This window comes from Nuphar pumila, chromosome 11, assembly GCF_984573655.1.
Source record: "Nuphar pumila chromosome 11, dmNupPumi1.hap1.1, whole genome shotgun sequence".
Lineage (NCBI taxonomy): Eukaryota > Viridiplantae > Streptophyta > Magnoliopsida > Nymphaeales > Nymphaeaceae > Nuphar > Nuphar pumila.
In genome coordinates, this window is record NC_143259.1 from 16,075,663 (window position 1) to 16,092,569 (window position 16,907).

The following is a 16,907-nucleotide window of genomic DNA, read 5'->3' on the forward strand; positions in this document are numbered from 1 at the left end:
TCAATGACCCCAGCTACCAGCCAGCTTGTTTAGGTTAATGAGCCAAGTACAAACATGGCATGTGTTTGTGTTTGGCTCGAGCTCATTTTACATATTATATGCTTATATATTATATATTTATTTTATATATTTAATTTTATATTATATATATTTCATATATTATCAAGCTTAAAAAATACTTAAAATAAATTTTAAAGAAAATGAGCTAGCTGATAATTTAGTCATTTAAAATATTATTATACTAAAAAATGCTTTTGATATATTAAAATATCAAACCATATTTTTTATTGGTTAAAAAATTAAAAAAATCTGTGCCCCCGTATACTTAAAAAAAAAATGAGCATTTTACTTGCATCTTGTGCCAAGTCATACAGCATCTTTGTAGATACAATGCTTGTCCTGGGAGTAGGCAACATACCAGGGAAATATAGCAAGCCACCCGACTAATCTTGGCTAGCACCTTGACCCAATAGAAACGGATACGACACTTATCTCGTCTGTTAACAGGTTGGATTTGGGTCAGCCCACAAGCTTTCAGATGACTCAATGTGCTGGTTCAATTCTCTATATATACTCGATAATTATACCTTCAATAGCATCGAGAATATATATATATATATATATATATATATATATATATATATATATATATATATATATATATATATATATATATATATATATATATATATGAAAGGGGGTGTTGTTCAACCAAAAGAAGGTCTAAAATCTACAATTGATGATGATCATATGGCTCTTCTCTAATAATCTAATAATAGAGTTTTTCATCGATCTAACTTTACATATTAAATTTTTATCATTCATTTAGCAAACAATATGTTTTAAACTATGAATTTTTTATATTTAAATGTGTTTTTGAAAGTGTGAAAAATCAAAGACCCACAATACTTTGTATTAAAAAGTTCTAAATGGATTGTGAGCCATCAATTTTTCAGGTTTCAAAAAACATGATTAGGTGTCATAAAGTCTTCATGTAAAGCATATTTTTTATTTAATAAATTATAAATAACAAATATATATTGTTCGATCGATGAAACATTCAAACATTAGTGAAACAGAGCTGTCTGATAATCATCGGTTGTAGATATTTTGAACCTTCCTTTGGCTGGGTGGATACATATAAGTTAATACATTTATGCTAAATGAAACATGATAAATGGGTTTTCTTAGAATTTTTTTATTTTATTTTAAAATTCTGACCATACAAATGTGTTCTACGTGCTTGATTTTATATGAATCAGCTCTTGAAATGTTTAGTTCCGATGAATGGGTGAGTTTTTATAAGTTTTGAAAAATAAAAAAACCAAAAACTTTGTAAATTTGTGAGGCTCAAAATGTTATTTTTTATTAAAAACACACGAATTAGGTGTGGATGCTTAGTAAATTGATCATGCCCAATAAATGCATTTATGGAGTTGAAACCACGAAAAAAAATATCAAAAAAACCACTCAGCAAGGATGTATTACCCATATATAAAGGGAAATGGAAACCTACAAAATACAAAACCTAGTAAATGAAACATGCTATTAGATTTTTATGAATTTTTTGATGTTTTTCAAAATTCTGACAGTACAAATGTGATCTATATCCTTGTTTTTATAGGAAATCTTTTTGAAATATTTGATTGCTATGCATAGATAGTTTTTATAAGGTTTAAAAATTAATAGCTTACAATTTTCATAAATTTTGGAAACTCCAAATACCATTTTTTCATTCAAAATGCATAACCCAAGTGTTAACTTCTAATAAATGAATCATGTCACGTTCTGATTGATACAAAATATTTTTTAATTATTTTTTTTTAGCCGCATTCATAAAGATTCACTTGAGAATTGGTATCGGCCGATTCATCTGAATGGTTGGCCAAACCATTAGGGACCGATACTGATACCGACAACATTGATTCAGACCTTTTCACCCCATCCTTTTGGTCTCATTAAAAACCAAGCTACAACCCTGCCTACTAATAAATGGGCCAAGGTTGTTCCGGAGCCGGGTGATCACTTCCAAAAACACATTGGACCAAGGCTAAACAGAGTAAGGTCGGAACGGCCCGTTAGTCCTTGTGTTTAGCGTTCAAATAACTAGTGAATCCCGCTTAGGGATGGCGATGGACCGGGGCGGTTTCAAAATCTGAACCTTCATCCCCGCACCTGGATGGATTTCAACCTCCCCCCCCTCCCCATGTCCTCCATCCCTGGTCCAAATGGGGGCGAGGCAGGGCTGGGGCCCGTTTCCCCTTAGTCTATAGTCATCCCTTAAAGGATTAGAGACCGGGCGGGGTGGGGTTAGGCGGAGATTGGGACGGAGACAGAGTGGGGCAGGGAGAAGCTTAAGTCCATCCCCGCCTCCATCCCCGCACGGGGATAGATTTTAACCTTCATCCCCTCTTCCATCAACGTTTCATGCCCTTCATCCCCGGTCTAAACGGGGCGGAGCCCCGTTGTCCCCTGGTCCACTGCCATCCCTAATCCCGCTATGCTGGACAGTGTGGACACAGGTTACTCTTGTATTACGATTTTCACTTAAAACCGTTTTACGAGAGCCGTTGTTTGCACTTGAAACCGTTTTGCTAGGGTCTCTCTCTCTCTCTCTGCCAGTACTTCTACTCGGACCAACTTCAATAACTCTCTCTCTCTCTCTCTCTCTCAACAAGCACCGGCAACCCGTCTCCTCAGACACTCATTGAATGCTGCTTCCTCCATCCTTTAAATACTCAGCCCCATCTTCTAACTCAAACCAACCCCATCTCTCTCTCTCTCTCTAAAACCTTCAGCTTTTCTTTTCTCCTCCAGTAGTAATTGGGTTGAGAGAGTCCTCTGTGGTCGCACCAACATGGCGCCTGCCTCAAACTCAGTCACACCAAAGTCCGTGTGCGTCATGGACGCCTCTGGCTACCTGGGATCGCGCTTGGTTGGTCAGCTCCTCCTCAAGGGCTATGCCGTTCATGCTGCTGTCAACAATGGAGGTTCGTTCCTTCAATTCCCCTCCCCTCATTTTTCTGTTCTTGTTCTTGTTTCTGTTTCTAATTATGGAGATGGTTTTCGTGTAAGTGGCAAAATTTTTTTGTCAAAGGACAAACAGGACTAGCAAAGCCAACCCATGTAGATAGGACCAAGGCCTGATGAAGAGATTGATGATGGTGATGATGTATATCATTTGATTACGTCAATAAAATATTTGTTTCTCATACACCAAGTTAACTGTTTAGAGTTTAGAGCTTAGAGTGCTCCCCTTTAAAGGTTGTTTGGGATGCATGAATTTCAGAAATCTCGGTATTGGGGTTTTCTCAGCAAGGGAAATCTCACACTAGATTAAGATTTTTTTTTCTTGGAAAAATCTTGCAAAAATATGGGTATATATAGAATTTACAAATATAAGAAGATACATAACACACAAAGAAAAGTATAAAGATTTTGTGCAATATCACCATAAAATCATGATATTTTTATTTGAAATATCACTTTATGGGGGATTATCTTTTCAAAATATTGCTGATAATTGGTGACTATTTGATCCACCCACTTATGCAAAAATGTTTGTGTAAGTTGGGAACTTGGATTGTTATTTTTTTTTTACTCGGATAAACTGCTCCAGGCGTAGAGACCTAGCAGTGTTGGCTCAGCCAGACGTAATTACGGTCTCTGTTCATGTCAGCATAAAACTCCAAAAGGCTTACCCCTCGTCCTCAGGGAGTCACCAAGCTTCACCTTACGCCGCTCATGGGATTTGAACCTAAACTGCCGTACGTATGGTCTCCGTCCAAGTCAGCGTAAATTAGATTGTTAACTGCCATGTAATTCCACAGTTTTATGGATGAGTGGGTGCATCCAAATACCAAATTAACTCTAAGGACAAGCTTTTCAATTCAAAAGAAAAAATATGGCAGCTCCTCATATCCCTCATTCTTGTGGTGTTTCTTATTATGGAAAAAAGAAATTTTTTTTTAAGGAAAATTATGGACAAAATAATCAATATGTTAGTTTTCAATTGAAGCAAAAGTAGAAAATAAAGTTGGAATTTAAATCCCCTGATGGCTTTTCTTTTTTCTTTTGGTGTGCAGGGGAGATGGAGTTCCTGCAAAACCTAGCAGTGGAGAATTGTAAGAATTTGAAGATCTACTCATGTGATCCATTAGATTACCAGAGCATAGAGGACGCCCTCAAGGGTTGCAGTGGGCTGTTCTACACGTTTGAGCCTCCTCACTATCAGCCAACCTATGATGTAAGTGCACAAATGAAAAACCCCATATTGTCGGATGGAGGATCAGGTTTAATGTGATTACACACTTTTAGGGTGCTGCTGCCTATGAGTAGGGATAGCAATTGGGGGGGGGGACAAGGTCTCCACCCCTACCCCATTTCAAAATCTGAACCTTCATCCCTGCCTCCATCCCTGCACGGGGATGGATTTTAACCTCCACCCCGGTCTCCATATCCCCGTTTCATGTCCTCTATCCCCGGTCCAAACGGGGGGCGAGGCGGGCCCCCGTTTCTCCTTAATCTATAGTCATCCCTTAAAGGATTCGAGATGGGGCAGGGCGGAGAAAAGCTTAAGTCCATCCCCGCCTCCATCCCTGCACGGGGATAGAATTTTAAACTTCAGCCCCGCCTTCATCCCCGTTTCATGCCCTTCGTCCCCGGTCCAAACGGGGTGAGGCGGGCGGAGCCCGCGTTGCCCCCCCGGTCACCGCCACCCCTACCTATGAGCCCAACAGCAGATGCAGCATCACACTTAAAGTGTCAAATCACATCGCATCTGATTTCAAATCAAATGGTCCCAACTAGTTAAAACTTGTTCACTCTCTGTGCCACCCACAACAGCTCTTCTCATTGTTACAGCACGGTTCAATCACTCAATATAAAGGGCATCCATAATGTTTTTTACTTTTTTATAGTGTTACTGCACTTACTATATCAGTAATGATAGGGTGCACCATGCTCCTACACCCATCTAGCTGAAAAAAATAGGTGTCGGCTGCATCTGCTCCATTAAATATTTAACCAATAAATGTATTCAGCATTGTCTGTTCGCTAGGGATCACACCTTGAATCATGTTTTCTTGAGGCAAAAACGCGATTTTTCTAGTCATAAAATTTTAATATGTTGTGGGCTATTGATTTTTGATGCCCTTGTAAATCCTTCTTATGCATCCCACTCACGGGATCCAAAATCTCTTCTTTACTAAACAAACAATGTAGATCATTTTTGTAGGTTTATGTTTGTATGTGTGCTTGCTCGATGGTAATTTCAAGGGCAAAATAATTAAAAAAAAAAAACCATCCTCCTAAACTTACTCCAATTTTCATTAACCATAGAAAAAATAAAGTATGCTTTTAAATTACAGGATTTATTGTGTGTGTCATTTTCACATGATCCATTCATCAAACCTTTTGGAGTTATAGGACGCTTTACAGCACTGACACAGCTAAGCCATATGCCATATGATGAAAAGGACCACCAAAATAGATATAAAACTCAATGGTGCATTAGGGTCCTGTCTTTGGCCGAGTAGATGATAATATCAAGCCAGTTTACTGCTAATAATATTAGACCATTGGGCTAAATATTTGGATTGATTTCATGCAGCTAGTGTTACAAAACTTGAGCACTTTAGAGGTTATACTTAGAGACTTAATTAAGTAATAATAATCATGTTTTGCAGGAATTGATGATGGAGGTAGAGGTCCGGGCGGCGCACAACGTCTTGGAAGCCTGCGCGCAAACGGCGACCATGGAGAAGGTCGTGTTTACGTCGTCTGTTGCGGCCATCATCTGGAAGGAAAACCGGAAGATGATGACTGAATTTGATGAGCGAAGTTGGAGTGAGGCCAATTTCTGCAGAAATTTTAAGGTAATTTTTACTATGATAAAAATATGTAGGTGTCTAGGAGGGCTGGTTTATTCACTTGACATGGGATGACCACTGTTCTAAACCCACAGGGAGCAACCCTTCTTGTAGGGTTGAAGCTAGGTATATTCCTTGGTGGACAAGGAGAACCTTTAGGGTTTTACCAGCCGGAGGTCTACCAATTTGTAGTAAGTGGGAGGTTGTTTTTTTTTTTTATGACTAAAGAGCCTTTACCGGGAACCGGGTCACTTAATGGACCCGCCTCCTTCAAGGTAAAACTCTGGGTTGATGACACGACCATCCAGCCTTACGTGCCCCCACCCATGATAAAAACAACGGCAGCTCCTAGCCTCCATGCGCCAGTGGGATTTGATCCTGGGCCTTCAGCTTGACACAGGACCCTGCTGACTACATTGGTAACAACGGTGGTGGTGGTGGGAGGTTCCTTCTTGGTGTAGCTGGGAAAAAAATTGTGAACAGACGGGATTCGGTTCAGATCTTTGCATAACTATGCATAACTCGATCCAATATAATTAATCAGATTTGAAGTATGAGATCCTTAGTTGCAACTGGACTCAGGTTTAGCAGAGTCCATAACTATATTTATGCAATTAGCTGTCTCATTTCCCCCTATACAGATTTGCATGTAAAATATTCTAACTGGATCAGGCTCTTTATTGGATCCAGATACTTTGGATTCTTATCAGACCCAGATGTAAACGGGCTAACCAATCATATCCAACATTCCAATCCAAAATCATGCAAACATATAAGAAAACACTATTATCATGATAAGATCACGATATATCAAAATATATGATTTTTAATTTCTCGTACATTTTACTTTTTCACATCATGTGAATTTCTCGCGATAAAATTGCAATAAATTCAAAATATCAGCGATGTTTGTGACTATTTGCTGCAATCAACCTTCTTTGTATTTCCATTAGTAACTAAAATGCCCTTTTGTTTTGGTAATCCCAGTTGTGGTACGCCTTGACCAAGACGTTGGCTGAGAAGACTGCATGGGCACTTGCTATGGACCGGGGAGTCAACATGGTGTCGGTCAACTGCGGGCTATTGATGAGCCCGAACCTAGCGGCGACACACCCATACCTCAAGGGTGCGGCCGAGATGTACGAGGATGGAGTCTTGGTCACGATGGACATCGACTACGTCGTTGACGCCCACATCGGCGTCTTCACCAAGCCGTCAACTTATGGACGGTACATCTGCTTCAACCGGCTCATCAACCGTGAAGAAGACGCGGTCAAACTGGCCCAGCTGTTGACTCCGTCTGCGACCAACCTACCCCAAAGGTATCCTTTTTGCTTCCTTTCATAAACTTAACTGCAATTTAACAGAGTGGCGAAATAATTGTATTGAGATAAATAAAGCCTAATGTTGTTTTTTTTCTTTCTTTGCAGCAAGGAGTCAAAAATACACCAGCAAAGGATCAGCAACAAAAAGCTGAACAAACTCATGGTGGATTTTACTGGTGGAGCCAACCTGGATTAAACTAAAAAGTGTATTTTGGGTTCTCTAAAAAAAAAGTGTTATATTTTGGGCACGTCAATAAGGGCTGTCAATTGTACACATACCATCCATGTTTATTTCTACTTATGAAGAATTATGTATTAATTATTATTTTTAAGCAAGAATGCAACATTTTGAAGTTTTTTTTGTTTCTTCCTATTGAACTTCTATATACACACAACAAATCATGGTGTCAACGGGCCTGGTTTACCTGGACCCGACCCGACCCAAACCCTATAGGGTCCGGGTATAGTGATAAATAAGAAGACCCAATTCTTGATCCGAAGGTCCGATTAATACATGGACCCAGGTATAGTTTGTGAAATTTTATACAGACCCGGACCCAACCCGAGTTCCGATTAAGACCCACAAATTTTCAATGTAAAAATGAAAAAAATTATGGTTTCACCGGGTATGGTCCAGGTTTGATTCATGTAGTTCTTATCGGATCCGGGTATGTTTTTTCTTATAGTGGACACGATTAGACCCAGGTCTGGACCCGATACCATACCCAAAAATCTGATCCAAGTCTGGTTACACCTGGGTCTGAACCAAACTCGACCCGTTGATACCCCTAGTTGCATACTCCATGATGCTTGCTCCTACCAGTGCCCCAAGAAAAAGACCCAATTTGGCACAGAAGTGTACCAGATTACCTGATATGAGAGAGGATTCAATGATCAGGCGGAGTACTTAAGGCGTCACATTCAGCGATTTTCTGTGTTTTGTGTAGTCTGAGTAATTTGTTAAATACTCGGTGTGATTACCTGATTTGCAGAGGATTCAATGATCAGGCCCAGTGCTCAACCCCGCGTAACATGCAGTGCTTTTTGCTATTTCATGCAGCGATTTTGTGTTTTGTATAGGCTGAGTACTTTGTTAAATACTCGGCCCGATTACCAGATTACCTGATATGGGAGAGGACTCGATGATCAGGCCGAGTACCGAACGATGCGTCACACTCACTGATTTTTTGCTATTTAATACAGCAATCTAATGTGTTTTGTGTAGGCTGACTACTCTGCCCGATGATCACTATTTTCGTTCTCCTGAATGGGCTTAAGTTTGGACTCATCACAGGCCTCATGATCGTCTAGACTTGAGCCTGAATGCACTATTGGTTTTGTGATATCTCGTGATTTTTAGGGCTTTTAGAATTGAATTAATAACCTTTTATGCAAATAATAATGGTTTATGCAATTTTGGTGTAAACTAATGATAGAAGATTTCTTTTATGTAATAAATGTGGGTTCAAGCTTTGGATCCCAAGTGGATCGTGGACTCATTAGCTGAGGTATAGTTTGATTTTTATGTAATAATGGTATAGTTTTTTTTTTTTTTATATATCTATTGGGTTTTTTTATTGAACCCAAGAAGTTGTCCGAAACCAGATTCACAATGGACTTGGGGTAATGAAAGAAAAGAAGGAAACTTTATTTTTTTGGAAGTTCAAGGTGGATCGTTTTGACTGAACCAAGAATCAATCTTTGGAGGGTTCATTTTGATATCTTTGACTGAACCAAGAGTCGATTTTCTTGGTGGGCTCAACCCCAATTTTGGACAAAACCAGGCATTGAATTTTTGTTGGTTTAATTTAGACTTTGCGACTGATCTGAATCAAGGGGATCATTTCATCGTTGCTTTATGTCATATTTTTGGGACTGAATGCTAAAAATCTGTTTTATTTTATTATCCACAAGTATTGAATATTCTTTTTATATACATACATCTGCTGAATGTAGATTTTATATATGCCTAGGATAGAATTTTAAATCTGTCAAACTTTGATTTATTGATTCATGAATGTTTTGATTCATGATACGCGGATGCACGCCCACATTGTTTTCGTCATATCGTGTTGAGATTTATATTCTTGTTCATATCATGTTCAAATCGTGTATTTAAGCTGGGTTTTGAATTTATGAATATAGAAAATTTTTAATACACGTTAAATCCGGGATTTAGTTTGAGATGAGTGAACCTGAATTTTTATGTATTAAATTTGAGTTAGAATTTAAGCTATAAAATCTGATTGTAGATTTAACTAAATCTAAATTTGTCTGATCAAATTAAATCTGAAGTTTTGAGAAAATAGAACCGGAGTTTTCGGTTGAGTGGAATTTAATAGAAAACAATATGAGTTTTAAATATGTGAATCTGGATTTTTACTGAAGAAAATCTGAGTTTTTGCTTGAATTCAAATTCTGGTTTTAGGTTTGAGAACTATGTAACTGGTCAAAATCTGATTCGATCTTTTTTCAGCCTTATGAAACTAACTTTTGGCCGATCTTAAAACTAAATTACTAATTTTAGAATCTAAATGAACAAGCTTTAGATTAAGAGTCTAAGAGTAGTCGTAAATCTGGTTTTAGATTGAATACTAATCCAAGTCTTATGGCATAATTTAAAGCTAAATTTAATTAAAGTAAAAATTTGATTTTGGTCTGTTATAAAAATCAGACTTTAGTCTGTCATAAAAATTTGATTTTTTTCCATTATAGAATTTGATTTCAGCCTGTTATAAAAATCTGGTTGTGGTATGTTATAAAAATCCTTTTTGTCATGATATCAATTGGATTTTTGGGAGGGTTATAAATTTGATTTTATTATGATGTGCAATCAATTTCTAGCTATGAATTTGCATGTTTCAGGTGAAATTAATATGAATACAAATCAGTATTCTTTTATTTATGTGAGTTTGGTTTTCACTTAAATTTGTAATATTATTTAAGTATATTAAATTGTATAGTGGTTTTGGTTGAACTACTTGTAAGCCTTTGGAGGCTAAATGCTTTTGCGTTGTTATTACACCATTAAAATTAATGGGTGTAAAGGCCTAATAAGATAATGCATGTTGTTTTTGTGTTGAAAACTTTTAATTAATTAAGAATGGTATAAGAGACCAAACAATGTAAATTAATGGTTTTTCTTTGGTTGCCCTCTAAAATGGTGGGTCCTATGATGGCGGTCATGGGGACCGTAAGGATACTGAACGCCATGCGTATTGTTTACCTCAAGAATTCAATGAGTGGTTTATGTTCTCAGCCATGGTTGTAGAGAATATCTACCACTTTGCTTGGGAGTGGTGTTGTCTGACTCAGCTGCAGTTATTGGTATACCAAGAAAGTGGCGTCGAAGGGTGATGATGCCCTTGTCATCACGACATTAGGTGATGATTTATAATGTTCTGATTTAGGATGATGGTTCTTGACATTGATCAAGAGGCATGCATGAGACCTAGTTAATAAAATACAATTGTATGATTAAAATACAAACTAGGGACTACCTTGGACTTTGAAATTTGACTTATTTTTAGTATCTGTGAGTTTTATGTAAGATGAAACTTAAATGTGCTGCAATAAGTAGAGACATGCATTCAAAAGCAATACTTGATAATAAAATTAATAATCCATTCATGAAAGTTACACTCACTCATGCATCCCTAAATGTTGATGTAGGATGTGGTTTTTAGGTGCCTTAATTAAATTGGTTTATATTGCAATCGTGTTTTAAGTGTGAATTGTATGTTAAGACCCTCTTAAAATTATGTTTGATTTGATATATGTTTTTTTTTATTATTATTGAATTTTGGGAGGGTCTTGTACGAGAACTTCAATTTTTACCCATTTTCTCTAAACCTTTTTCAGGTATTAAGACTCAGTGATAGTGGAACCAGCTTTCTGCAGGAAGCGACAATTTATGATTTGGTGGATCAGATTATGATCGTTATATAAGTTTAATATTTTTAGATAACCTATTGAACTTGAATTTTGATTATTCAGTTAAATTATATTTAATTTAAATTTGTAAGTTGAATAAACTGTAATGTGCCTCAGATCCCTAGGATATATTTCTTTAATATTTTAAAATTATTTATTTATTTAAAAATAATAATATTTTTTTAAGGTCAATTTGTTGTCATTACATATTTATATTTGTCAGATCTATTGATTATGACTTGAATGAGTCTTTATGAAATTAGGACTCACATATCATATAAATAAGTCTCTTTTGAACTCTTATTTAGAATCTCATATGAGATGAGAAATATGAATCATATGAGGTTCGTTGTTGTATAAAGATTCTAGCTTTGAGAATAGAAAGAGAGTGTGTACTATCTTTTAAAAAAGAAATAAAGTTTTTTTTGCCTGAGAGATAGAAATTTGTGTCTTCTCTAGGGTTTTTAAGATTCTTTTGGGTTTTAGAGCTTCTCTTGGGTTTTGAGAGGAGTGTGAGAGAGAAGGTGTCAATTTTCCTTGACGATGAAAAAGAAGATCTTGAGTCGCATACATTGATCTTCTTGGTGGGTTAAATGACATGTGCAATTGTTCTCTTTTGGCTTTATTTATTCTCTCTTATATCAGTGATTGATTATATGAATAAAAACTCTTGATACTCTTCTCATGAATATAGGCAATTTTGTCGAACCACGTAAAATTCTCATGTTGTGGTTATTTATTTTTTTATAAATTTTATTATGATTATTTGTGTTTTTTAATCGCATCAATATTAGATCTGACCTAGTGTGACCTCGGGCACCGGGCTCAAAATCAGGACAAGATCTGAGCACCATGGTGATGAAAGTTTAAAATGAGAGAGGATCCTATAAAATGCTGAGTGCTCACCCAACGTTTACAACCACAAACCGACCAGTGTAATATAGCTCAGTACAAGTGGGACCACAAGTGGGGTGGGTGTTGTGGTTGTAAATGATGGGTGAGATTGCTAATCTCACCTAGCGTTTTACAAACCACTCTTTGTTTAAAATGGCAATTATTCAACTATGAATTTCTAGTGAGATGTTCAACTTTTTTTCCTATTTTTCTTGAATATTTTAAATAAAAAAGTAAAATTCAAATAATAAAATAAAATATCTTATGAGAAGACCGTGGTTAAAAATTTTATCATAAAAATAATCATGAAGAAATAAAAGGGTTATATATCACATTACAATATCTTATCATTTTTTATTTTAAAACAATAATATTTTCATATATTAAATATACCATGATACATTAAACATTTAAATGGCTAATAAAATATGGTATTTAGCACTTGTTTGAAAAGGGACGTGATATCTGTTACCATGTTGATGCAAGTAGTGTTCTGGATATGAACCCGAACCTTTGCAATCCATAAGTTGCTGATAGATAAAATAAAAGAAAAATTTTCAAATACCTCTCAAACATTTCAGCCTAATTCATCAGCACATCAAACCTTTCATACTTTGCAAATGTCCACCAAAGTATTTACTTAGGTTAATCAAATGACCCCAATCATAAACTAATGTTGGGTTATTCTTGGGTTAATCTAACTCATGTTGTAAAGTTATCATTTTACCCTTTTAACTAGGAAAATAAAATGTATGTATTTAGCAAAAAACTTATTACCTACAATTATACTTAAATCAGTAACCTTCCTAACATAAGCCACAACCCTAACCACTACACCATAAAGCTTATTATTGATTCTTTTATGAAAAAAAAAATATTTAGATTGTGATAAGCCAATCAACCCAACAATTACTTGACCCACTAAAATCTGATCATACATGCTTAATTTTATATGAATAGACTTAAAAAAGTGGTAGCTAACTAATACTTTTTGAGCTTATCGCGAGCCTATCACCAGTAAATAGTGGTTTTAGGTTGTTTTCTGCAAATCTGACCTTGCATGTGTTCGACATAATTGATTTGCTAAAAAATGATACTTGAATCATATTTTTTTGATAAAAAACATGATTTTCTAAGCATTGACTATTTTTTAAAATTATAGACTGTTGTTATTTAAATCTTATAAAAACCTAACTAGGTGTCATAATCCGAAGATTCAACAGTCGATTCCTATAAAATTAAGCACATAGATCACATCCCTATGATCAGATTTAGTGGGTTGAGTAATTGTTGGGTTGATTGGTTTATTACAATCTAAATATATAATTATTTTTATAAAATATTCATCAACAAGCTTCATGGTGTAGTGGTTAGAGTTGTGATTTTTGTTTGGGAGGTAGGCATTGGCAGCTTTACACATTTTAGTTATAATGAAAAGTTTGGTGTGCGGATGGATTAGGCCAAAAAATTTGGGGGTATTTTGAAAAATTTCTCAACATAAAAGAGTAAATTTGTAAATTAACCAGGTTCTTTACTTTATTTTGTGTAGATTCAAACCAAGAACCCTCAGTGGGGCTGACAACGGGTCAAGTACCTGGGCCAGAAAACTGTACCCAAATATGCCCAAGTAACAAAACAATGGGATTGGGTTATGTCGGATCAAGGGAAAAAAATGGAATCCCAAACATAGACCACATAATTTAGGGAGTATCTAGAACATATCTTTTTAAATAAAAGTATTGAGAGAACAATCGGGTCAGCCAGATCGGGATGGATATCTGACAGAAAATCATAGTCCAAACTAGGGGTGTCAATGGATTGGGCTTGACCCGGACCCGACCCATACCAAACCCTATAGGGTCAGGGTTTGGTGATAAATAAGAAAGTCCGATTATAATCCCGGTCAGACCCAAAGGGTCCGGTTAGTGTATGCAGTTGGGTATTGCTTGTGAAATTTCATATCAGACCTGAGTTTTGATTATGATCCATGATTTTTCAATGTAAAAGAGATAAAAAAATTTATTTTATAGAGTATGGACCAGGTCTGGTTCATGTAATTCTTTAAGAGTCATGTATGGTTTTCCTTATGGTGGTCCTGATTACACCTGGGTCCGAACCCAGTACCCGCACCTCAAAGTGAGATCCAGTTTCGGACTCAACTGGGTCCGAACCAGATCTGACCCTTTGACTCCCCTAGTCCAGACATAACCCACACGTTATTTGGGTCAATTTCAGGTCGGCTCAAATAACAATCTGCCTATGTCACAGGCACCATTTTAGTAGTGTGCTCCTGATGACACAAGCGGACATGCTCCGACACCGACACAGACACCGACACCGACACCGACACCGACAGGTATGGTGAATATTTAATATCAATTTAATAATTTTTAATGTTTTACGTATTATTTCAGTAAAAATACATTTTTATATTAAAATATAAAAAAATAGTTTCTATTGATTAAAAAAAAAATCCATGTTCTTGTGTCCTATTTTCCAAAAAAAAATAGAACTTGCGAGTCAAATCCATATACCGCGTCCTCTTGTCCATGTGTCTTTGTGACATATCATTCTGTCAGCAAATTTTAGGCTCATACCCTGGATATCTGGGTTTGGATCGGGTCAAGTACCATTGACAGCCCTACCACTCAGCCCCCACCTCCTAATTGGGAAAAGGGATAAAGTGATGGAGGCTATTATCTGATCACTTTTTCAAACAATCCTGTGAGAGAACGTCCTTGTGGGCCCCATGCTTTGTTAGCTGTGGGGCCCAAATCGGTTGCTAACCATTTTCCCCAACTCCGGGTGCAAATGGGTTGTATTATGTAGATCTTCGATTTGAAACCAGATAAATTATTTTATAATATGGATCTTATAATCGAGGATCAGATTCTGAAGATTCAGATTGAGATTGGTCTTTTTATTGGATATGTTTCCAGATCCGGGTCTGGCCTAATTTGCTTGAACCTTTTACATGTGGATACTTCCTCCCAAAATTTTCTTTTTATCAGTCCCAAGAGGGGTTAGCGTAGTGGGGTGGGGCCTTGGCTGCTAGACAAGCAGTCAAGGTTCAATTCCCATGAGCGCCGCCTCTTTGCGCAAGCGGACGCCCATCATAGGCCTTGGAGGCAAGGGTCCTAGCTTTGGAGTTTTATGTCGCCCGCCTGACAGCTAAAGGTATAATAGGCTGAGTCAGCACAATCAGATCTTTATGCCGGGTGGGAAAAAAACTTTTCTTTTTATTGGCTGAATAAGAATTTTAATTTTAGGCAAATAAGTTTAAATCTGAAACCTTATTACTTTGGATCCAGTTCAGTTTCACATCTAAACTTGTTTGCTCAAAATTCAAATTCAAATTCAAATTAAAATTCTTATTAGGATATATACTTATGATCCTATCTATATTTAATTCTTTTGCACCACCATGCCCAAAACAGAAAAGGACAAATATTTAAATACCCATTCAACCCCTTAGTGAAGCTTTTATAAAAAAGTAGTTTTGGGCATAGTCACAAATATCACTAATATTTCCAAAGTATTGATTTTATTGCTGATGAAATAGTACCTAAAAATGTGATATTGTCATTGACTATTTTAAAAATATCATGTTAATGAGATAAAAACATTTCTTGTAGAGTTTTTTTATCACAATTTTATTTACATTTTATCTGATTCTTACATCATTACCTAAAAATACATTTTAGAACTGTGTTATTTAAGAAAATTTGATGGTAATGGGACATTTATGTTTCTTCAAGTTTGTTGAAGAGCATTTATAGTTAGGCAGGATTTGGTCATGAAGTGAATGCAAGGAGGACACCCTTTGTTTCATTCACACAACTCACCTCACAATAAAAAAAAATAACCAAGGGGTTTGGTGCACTGTGATGGGCTTATTTTTGGTGAGATTCAAAAGCTTGTGGATCTTTGTCACGCTCATCTTATGCATAATTGGTTTCGTCATGGCAAACACCTGTCATGGCTTTGGCTTGCTTGTAGAGGGAGAGGGTGGTGTGTGTTCTCCCGAAACACAAATTCGTGTGTTCTTGTGTGTACGAAGGAATATCTTGGGACCCATGATAATTCATATGCTAATGTTTTCCATGATGATTTTATAACAAAATAACATGTAAAAAAGGTAGATATGCTTTTGATGAAAATGTCCTCCTGTAAGATAGATATGCGTTGGATGAAAATATCATTCCATTCCCCATAAATAAATTTGCACGTTTCGCCTTTGTTTTTAGTTTGTGTTACAAAATATGGCTACCTTTTCGTTTCTGCCTGATGAGTTGTGGAGCTTGATTCATAGTTTTTTCTCTTACAAAAAGGGGGTTCGGGGGGGGGGGGGGGGGGCAACTCCCCCCGGAAGAAATTTTTTTGGGCTTATGTTTGAGACTCGGTTTCGTATAGATCAGACCCAACTTGTTTAGGTTTAGGGTTGTCGCCCTTACCTTGTATACATTCTTTTTTTTTTCCTCTCTTGTAATTGTTGAAAAGTGCAATAAGATTTCTCTCTGAGCAGTCGTGGTTTTTTTTATTCTCTCTCTATTGAAAAAAACAATTTACAGTAGAAATCAAATCAAAGAGTAATGATTTACAGTAGAAATCAAATCAGAGAGTGACGATTTACAGTAAAAATCATATCAGAAAATAGCGATTTACAATAGAAATCAGATAAGAGAGTAGCGATTTACAATAGAAATCAAATAAGAGAGTAAAGATTTACAGTAGAAATCAAATAAGAAATTAACGATTTACAATAGAAATTAGATAAGAGAGTCGCGATTTACAGTGAAAATTAAATCAGAGAGTAGCGATTTACAATAGAAATCAGATAAGAGAGTAGTGATTTACAATAGAAATCAAATAAGGGAGTAGCGAT

At 36.3% G+C, this 16,907-nt stretch overlaps 1 protein-coding gene across 1 annotated transcript; it reads left to right on the plus strand.

Annotated features, from left to right (window-relative positions):
• Positions 1-2,769: 2,769 nt before the first annotated feature.
• On the plus strand, positions 2,770-7,548 carry LOC149822096 (cinnamoyl-CoA reductase 1-like). The gene is made up of 5 exons (XM_089980789.1): positions 2,770-2,990; positions 4,086-4,246; positions 5,688-5,876; positions 6,858-7,192; positions 7,301-7,548. The coding sequence occupies exons 1-5, from the start codon at positions 2,858-2,860 to the stop codon at positions 7,389-7,391; spliced, it is 909 nt and encodes a 302-aa protein (XP_089836915.1). The 5' UTR covers positions 2,770-2,857; the 3' UTR covers positions 7,392-7,548.
• The last annotated feature ends 9,359 nt before the right edge of the window (positions 7,549-16,907 follow it).

Bases quoted from the DNA above. Each gene is read 5' to 3' on its own strand.
- LOC149822096 (XM_089980789.1), top strand. From the start codon at position 2,858: ATGGCGCCTGCCTCAAACTCAGTCACACCAAAGTCCGTGTGCGTCATG. The intron at 4,247-5,687 runs GTAAGTGCACAA...CATGTTTTGCAG, and splicing joins ACTATCAGCCAACCTATGAT to GAATTGATGATGGAGGTAGA. The intron at 7,193-7,300 runs GTATCCTTTTTG...CTTTCTTTGCAG, and splicing joins GCGACCAACCTACCCCAAAG to CAAGGAGTCAAAAATACACC.